Source organism: Anguilla rostrata, chromosome 14 (assembly GCF_018555375.3).
Source record: "Anguilla rostrata isolate EN2019 chromosome 14, ASM1855537v3, whole genome shotgun sequence".
Taxonomy (NCBI): Eukaryota; Metazoa; Chordata; class Actinopteri; order Anguilliformes; family Anguillidae; genus Anguilla; species Anguilla rostrata.
In genome coordinates, this window is record NC_057946.1 from 22,962,215 (window position 1) to 22,969,209 (window position 6,995).

At 40.8% G+C, this 6,995-nt stretch overlaps 2 protein-coding genes across 2 annotated transcripts; one reads left to right on the top strand and one right to left on the bottom strand.

Moving 5' to 3' along the window:
* Nucleotides 1-105: 105 nt before the first annotated feature.
* Nucleotides 106-4,002, bottom strand: surf2 (surfeit 2). The gene is made up of 6 exons (XM_064308104.1): nucleotides 3,784-4,002; nucleotides 3,308-3,459; nucleotides 3,033-3,136; nucleotides 976-1,158; nucleotides 438-583; nucleotides 106-220 (listed from the first exon to the last, which is right to left on the bottom strand). Exons 1-6 carry the CDS (start codon nucleotides 3,856-3,858, stop codon nucleotides 128-130), a joined length of 753 nt encoding a protein of 250 aa, XP_064164174.1. The 5' UTR covers nucleotides 3,859-4,002; the 3' UTR covers nucleotides 106-127.
* Nucleotides 4,003-4,118: 116 nt separating this feature from the next.
* bbln (bublin coiled coil protein) lies at nucleotides 4,119-6,708 on the top strand. The gene is made up of 2 exons (XM_064308105.1): nucleotides 4,119-5,360; nucleotides 5,669-6,708. Exons 1-2 carry the CDS (start codon nucleotides 5,288-5,290, stop codon nucleotides 5,884-5,886), a joined length of 291 nt encoding a protein of 96 aa, XP_064164175.1. The 5' UTR covers nucleotides 4,119-5,287; the 3' UTR covers nucleotides 5,887-6,708.
* Nucleotides 6,709-6,995: the final 287 nt, after the last annotated feature.

Sequence of the window (6,995 nt, forward strand, 5' to 3'; positions counted from 1 at the left end):
ATCCGTATAGTATATAATTATACTATTTTGACACATAAATCACATTTACATACCGTCTTCAGTAGACCAAAACAGTGATGACAATGAAAATGTCAGAGGCCTAAATGATGACCAAGCAAACATTTTATTACTTTCCATTTTTTACCGTTCCACCTTTCTTAAACCATTTTTTCTTCTTATTGTGACTCTTGAACTTCTTCTTAAATGCAGCTGTCTGTGCCTGTGGAGAGCAAACACAAAACCATGAAATGCTAGCTCTCACTAAAATGTCATTTCCAAAAAAAAAAGAATAACTTGCAACTTGTTTCTGGCCATCTTATGGAACTCTGACCAGAACCTCAAATGCACACCAACACAGAACGGGGAGAAATTCTAGAACACGGGAGACGATGATGAGGAAGAGTTCTAGAACACGGAAGACGGTGACACCAGCTGACCTTTCTGCGCTTCTGCGGTGCCTGTTTGTCCACCTCCATTGGGGAGGCCTCCTCATCGTCGCTGTCGGTCTGAAAGCTGTCACTGCCCTCCACCTCCGCTATCTCCCCTTCTCCGCCCTCCGGCTTCTTCGAAGTGAAAATGGTGGCTGTGCAGACATCAAAATGGCCGCCGCTAAAACACCCAATGTCATCACAAAGACCCCTTCTATCCCCTAATTCAGCTACAAGTGTTAAGCAGTCTAACCATGACATTTTGACATTGTACCCGTATACTAAGACCAATATGCTGACTGCACGGGTAGAGCACCAGGTAAATGGAATCCACCTGGTGAGTAAAAGACAAACATGTCCACAGCCAGAAACGTCTTGAAGAAATGGAAGTGATGTAGAACTGGAAGTCCGTGTGTGTGTGTGTGTGTGTGGATGTGTATGTCTGTGTGTGTTTTAACATATAAAACGCAAATTTAGTACAATAAAGACGGTGTAAAAACAGAGATAAATGAAAGCGCGATAATACGTTAAATGGCGCGATGCTTACATGGATACAGGTCACTCATGCTGTCTTCCGAGTCCTCGCCCTCCCCTCCGCTGGAGCTGGGCTCCCAGAAGCCGTTCCCGCGCTTGGAGTGGCGGCCGCGCTCCTCCTCCCCCGTGTGTCTGGGCTTCTTCTGTCTCAGGCTGGCGGGAACAAAGGCCACGCCCTCTCGCACGCACTCCTCATCTGAAGGCGGGGGAGGGGGGGTGTTCAGCAAGGTAAAAAGCTGTTACAGATGAGGCCATAATTTTACATACACCTAGGCTAAATATATTCAAAATCAGTTTTTCACAACTCCGCACATTTCATGTTACCATAAATTTTTGTTTGGCATGTCAATTATGGCATCTACTTTGTTCACATCAGAGGTAATTTTAAAATAATCGATTAGACAGATTTATTTCGGCTTTAATTCACTATATCAGAATTCCAGTGGGTCAAAAGTTTACATACACCAAGTTGACTGTCTCTTTAAACAGTCTGGAAGATTCCAGAAGTTGATGTAATGACGTTTTAGAAGCTTCTGATCGGCTAATTGTCATAATTAGGAGTTAATTGGCACCTGTGGCTGTATTTAAAGGCCTACCTTTAGAGCCACTGCTTTTTTGCCCTTGATACAATGGGAAAGTCCAAGCAACTCAGCTAAGACCTCAGAAAAAAATTGTGGATCTCCACAAGTCTGGTTCCTCCTTAGGAGCAATTTCCTGAAGGTACCACGAGCATCTGCATAAACAAATGTATGCAAATATTAAAATCTTGGGACACTGCATCGTTCAGGAAGGAGGCACAAATTAACTCCCAGGGCTGAACAAACTTTGGTCTGAAAGGTTCAACTGAACCCCAAGACAACAACAAAGGAACTAATGAAGGAGATGGAGGCATCAGGTACCAAAGTATCTATATCCTCCATTAAGAGAATCCTGCCTCGCCATGGCCTGAAAGGTTGTCGCGCAAGGAAGAAGCAACTACTCCAAGACCAGCATATAAAAACCAGAATGAAGTTTGCAGGTGATCACCAGGATGAAGACCTAGTCTTTTGGAGGAGTATTCTCTGGTCAGATTAAACAAAAATTGAACAGTTTGACCATAATGATCAGTGCTATGTATGGAGGAAAAAGGGCGAGGCTTTTAATCCAAAGAACAACATCCCAGCTGTGCAGCATGGGGATGGCAGCATCATGTTGTGGGGGTGTTTTGCTGGAAAAGGGACTGGTGGACTTCAGAAAATCGATGGCATCATGAGGAAGGAGGATTATCTAGAAATACTGAAGCAACACCTCAAGACATCAGCTAGAAAGTTAAAACTTGGTTGCAACCAGCAGGACAATGATTCTAAGCGTAACAAAATGGCTTAAAGACAAAGTGAAAGTATTGGAGTGGCCATCACAAAACCCTGACCTGAATCCCATGGACAATTTTTAGACTTGACTGAAAAAGTGTGTTCGAGCAAGGAGGCCCACAAACCTGACTGAGTTACACAAGTTCTGTCAGGAGGAATGGGAAAAAATTGTGAGAAGCTTGTGGAAGGCTACCCCAAGTGTTTGATTCAAGTTAAGCAATTAAAAGGCAATGCCACCAAATACTAACAAGTGTATGCAAACTTTTGACCCACTAAAAATCTGATATAGTACAAAAAAGCTTAAATAAATCTGTCTTAGCTATTATTTTGAAAGGACCTCTTATGGAGATAAAGTAGATACCCTAATTGACTTAACAAAGGAAATGTATGGTAACATGAAATGTGTGGAGTTGTGAAAAATTGGGTTTGAATGTCTTTAGCCTAGGTGCATGTAAACTTTTGGCCTCAACTGTATGTTCTGCACATGGATCACATTTTTTAAAAAGTTAATAAAAAATGTCAAACAATTTTCTCCCGCAAATGCGTCTCTTTTCTTACTTTCATTAAGAACGAAACCTCAAGTCATTTACACGGTTGTTGCCAATTGCTCTGTAAATCGTAACGTGGCTACAATATAAAGGTATGTCATCACATGTAGGAATGTGACATGTTTTCAGTTTTTTTCGTAAGTTAAAAGGTGTAATTTACCGGATCCACTCACATTTCTGCAAGGCTCGTTGGTACCGTTTCCCGTTGATATGACGCAAAACATGGTGTGGAAGTCGGTTGATGTGCCGCAAAGTAAGCTTGCAGAAAAGGTGATTTCTGAGGGGAAGCATACATAGTAGCGATTGCAAGGTTAAAACAGTCAACTATTCACAGTCATGTCAAGTCTCGACTTCTGATTTCTATATAACAAAACTATGTCTACAATTCACGATGTGAATAGCATGCCGCTTCCGTAAACGGACCGACATGGTCCAAAAATAAACTCACGGTTGTTTGGTGCTTGGCACCACGTGTGGTTCATATTGACTGTAGTTGAACTGGGCGACTGCGCTTAGCTTTAGATACTTCTTCCCAGATGTGAAGTCCTGGAGTTCTTTTAGATTACACGGAAACTCGTGTCCATTTAACGTGCATTTAACCTAAGGAGAACATTAATTACACATAAAACAATATTAACGACTAATCGAATAAAACTATTCCAAGATCCGAACAATGAGCTTCAGTCATGCAGATGTATAGCCAGCTACTGGGTCAATGAGTTTAACAGGTGCGTATGACGCTCTGTTGAAATTTAATAATAAAACCGTGATACACTTACTTGCTGTCTTCTTATCGAGCTAACAATCAACATACATGACATTTACATGCTAAAGGGTCTGACAAGCTACAATGGGCATACAGTAAACGTCTCCAGGCTAGTCTGCGATCTTTCTTGCTGGTAAGAAAACGCGGAAGGAACTCACCTTTTTAGCGTCTGTCAGTTGTAAAAATGGATGGTCTTGTATGAACGAACGCACATCTGCGGGTATCTCTTCCATGATATTTGATATGAAAAGATACTATTTTATCTGTGCTACCCACAAACTTTGTCAGATCAGGACACACGTGGAGAGAGGAGGCGGTGGAGAAAATATCGTTCCCTGAGCTCTGCGCCTGACTCTGGATCAGTTTAATATTTTTCACATAGTTAATGAGGTAAGGACCCTGTGGGGACACGCTGATCCCGAAACAGCTCGCGTCAAATCGGTGTTCTCTGACGTAACGGAAGTAACTCTTCTTCTATGGTGCTAATCGATGGAAATAATAGTTCACACATAGATCGTATATCATAGAGTTGAACGAGTTCTCATTATCGGATTTATTTCAGTTTCAATGTATATTTTCGAATGGTCCAGACGACGTTTTTTCAATGCGCAGTGAAGGATATTTTAGATACTTATAGAAGATTCTGATGACTAATGGCTAGTATAGGAGCATTTGAGCGTTTAAAGTAAGAAAATACGCTACCGGTAGTACCACTTGAAGTAACTCGAATTAAGGTTATACAGCCACGCTGTGCGGGGCAAGATCCACCGGCGTCCTCTACCGGGCAAATTTAACGTTACTACTGGAACAGAAGCGGTGGTATTTTAATTAAATGATTAATTTTTATTATTATTATTGTTATTATTATATTATATTATTATTAATAATAATTATGTAGGGTATATGTACGGTCCTGAATTATGTTGTTATTTGTATGGAGTATCCCGATGCTGACAAAGACTTCGATTTTCAAACAATTGGACAGTAAAATCTAATCTAATCTGACAATTTCTCGGGCAATCCTATATTTACGCAACATCAATCTGAGATCATATGATCCAAGGCCCATAGGGCCCAAATAGCTCTCTATGATGCTGCCTGTATAAATATATTCTTGCTACATATCCTAAATAGACACCTAATTTATGGTAAATCTATAGCCTACATAATTCGTGCAAGTATATGTGAATACATTTTCCATAGAGTATAATTTTATTATAAGTATGATTATGCTACTTTTCCCACACGTATTGAATATAATTTAAGGCATTAGTTCGGGCAGCACAATTTATAAACTCGTCTGAACTGTTTGACGGATTCCATCGTAAATGTACGTCTGGAAATGCCGACAGATGGACGCATTATATTCATCCGTATGCTAGTAATAAAATAAAAACAATGAGTTATTAGCGAATTGGTCATCATTTCCATCATCTAATATCCGACTGATACTGACGTTCTTGTTCGCCTACTAGCTAGTTACAGCTTGCTATATAATGAAGAACAGCTTTTGAATATAGAATGTCAATGACATAACTTCCCGAATTCAGATCGCATTTGGCTTCGTAACAATCGAGCTAGTCGCCTAAAATTAGCTATAGCTAGCGATCTCCGACGGTTCACATTGAGACGCCAAATCATACTGCGAAGTCAATACAAAACATGTCTGGACCAAACGGCGACCCCAACCTTACAATTAACGAAGATACCGATGAAGAAGAATTCAACGAGGAAGGTAAATGACAAATTATTGGATAGTAGTGCATACTGGGAAGCTACACGTAAATAACATTGTTTCACCTGTGTATAATCTTATTACTACCTCACAACGCCTGTATTGTACTATTATATGCTACAATAAATATAGCGAGCGCATAATGTATTATTTCTATAGTAATTTGTTCTCTTTTTATACAACCTCTTCAAATCATACAAGTCAGTTGGGCCACTACCAATGACAAAATACCATCTTGCATTGTAATATCTAGCTTTTATTTTAAGTTTCTTCTTATCCAAAGTGCGATCTTTCCTTCACATTCCTAGAGTACGCGGCGATTAATTCCATGCTGGACCAAATCAACTCCTGCCTCGATGACCTGGAGGAGCGCAATGACGCGCTAAACGGCAAACTTCAGGAACTCCTGGAGTCTAATCGGCAGGCGAGGTTGGAGTTCCGGGAGCAACTGAACGGGACATCGCCGGGTGAACAGCAGCCTCCACCTCCAGAACAGGACCCTGCGGCGTCAGAGAGACCAGGCTAAATGAGGACATCTGAGGGCTGAATCTCCGTTAACTTTGCCCATCTTCCAGTCACTGTTCAAGACTCCGTTGCTCTCAAGTCGTCCACCGTTATTTCCCGAGCTGGAGTGCTTTTAGTTACAAAGATCTGGGAAATCAACCGCCCCCCTCACCCTTCGCCACCCAAAATCCACAGCTTCAATATACTTGGCTGCGGATGTGATCCAGACCAGTCATGGTTCCTGCATAGTCAAAGCTGAGCCAAAGCATCGTCCATCCGTTTTCCATCCAAATAGAGTCATTTTCATGTTGTCAGTTTCCTGTACAATCATTTAGCCGTTCACAATGTACACTGGAGTTGCTTCAGCAAAGACGACATTGCATTATATTAAAACGCAGATGAGCCTAGTTATCCGATTGCAAATCACGTCATTTACTGTAGGCTACAGCTGTCAAATTGTGGTTGAATGGAATATCCTGTGGAGCAACGTCACTGGCGATGTTGTTTAAGAAAAAATATCCTGGCAATTTTCCCTATTTGCTAGCACGCCTTATGTTAATTTGCACATTTAATCATTCAGCAATAAGAAATGTGAAGCAGGAGCATGTCACGCTCGTTCGGCTTCGGTTACATCATGACTTGTACCTTGAAGTGAAATATTTGCCCAGTCTGTGATTTTTTTTGTTGTCTGTTGAAATTCACTTGTGTTCTGAGATTCATCTTGGCAGTGGTATTTTGTGAAATGTTTGTGTGTACATACATTCTCAATGCAGGACAGGGCTGTGGTCCAATTGTGAATGATTTGTCAATAAAGATGTGCAATTCACAAGATGCAGTAAATCGAGCCAATGGCGATGGGTGGTAAATTGTCAAAGATTTTAATATATAAATTAAAAAGACCCAAATACAGGAAAAACAACAAAAACAATACATGACAAATTTCCAGCAGCTAAAAACCAAAACGGCACACATTTGATCATTTTTAGTTTTCCCATTTGTCGAGCTGAAATACATAATGAAACGGACAGCATTGTTTTTCTGAAGAGTGCTTTGATTCTGTTCCTATAATCTCCAGAATTTACCCAGGCAGATCTGTATCGATTACCTCAGGAATGAAATACGATTGAAAAT

Bases quoted from the DNA above. Each gene is read 5' to 3' on its own strand.
- surf2 (XM_064308104.1), bottom strand. From the start codon at position 3,858: ATGGAAGAGATACCCGCAGATGTGCGTTCGTTCATACAAGACCATCCA. The intron at 3,137-3,307 runs GTGAGTTTATTT...GCTTCCCCTCAG, and splicing joins GTGCCAAGCACCAAACAACC to AAATCACCTTTTCTGCAAGC. The intron at 221-437 runs GTCAGCTGGTGT...TGCTCTCCACAG, and splicing joins CACCGCAGAAGCGCAGAAAG to GCACAGACAGCTGCATTTAA.
- bbln (XM_064308105.1), top strand. From the start codon at position 5,288: ATGTCTGGACCAAACGGCGACCCCAACCTTACAATTAACGAAGATACC. The intron at 5,361-5,668 runs GTAAATGACAAA...TCACATTCCTAG, and splicing joins AGAAGAATTCAACGAGGAAG to AGTACGCGGCGATTAATTCC.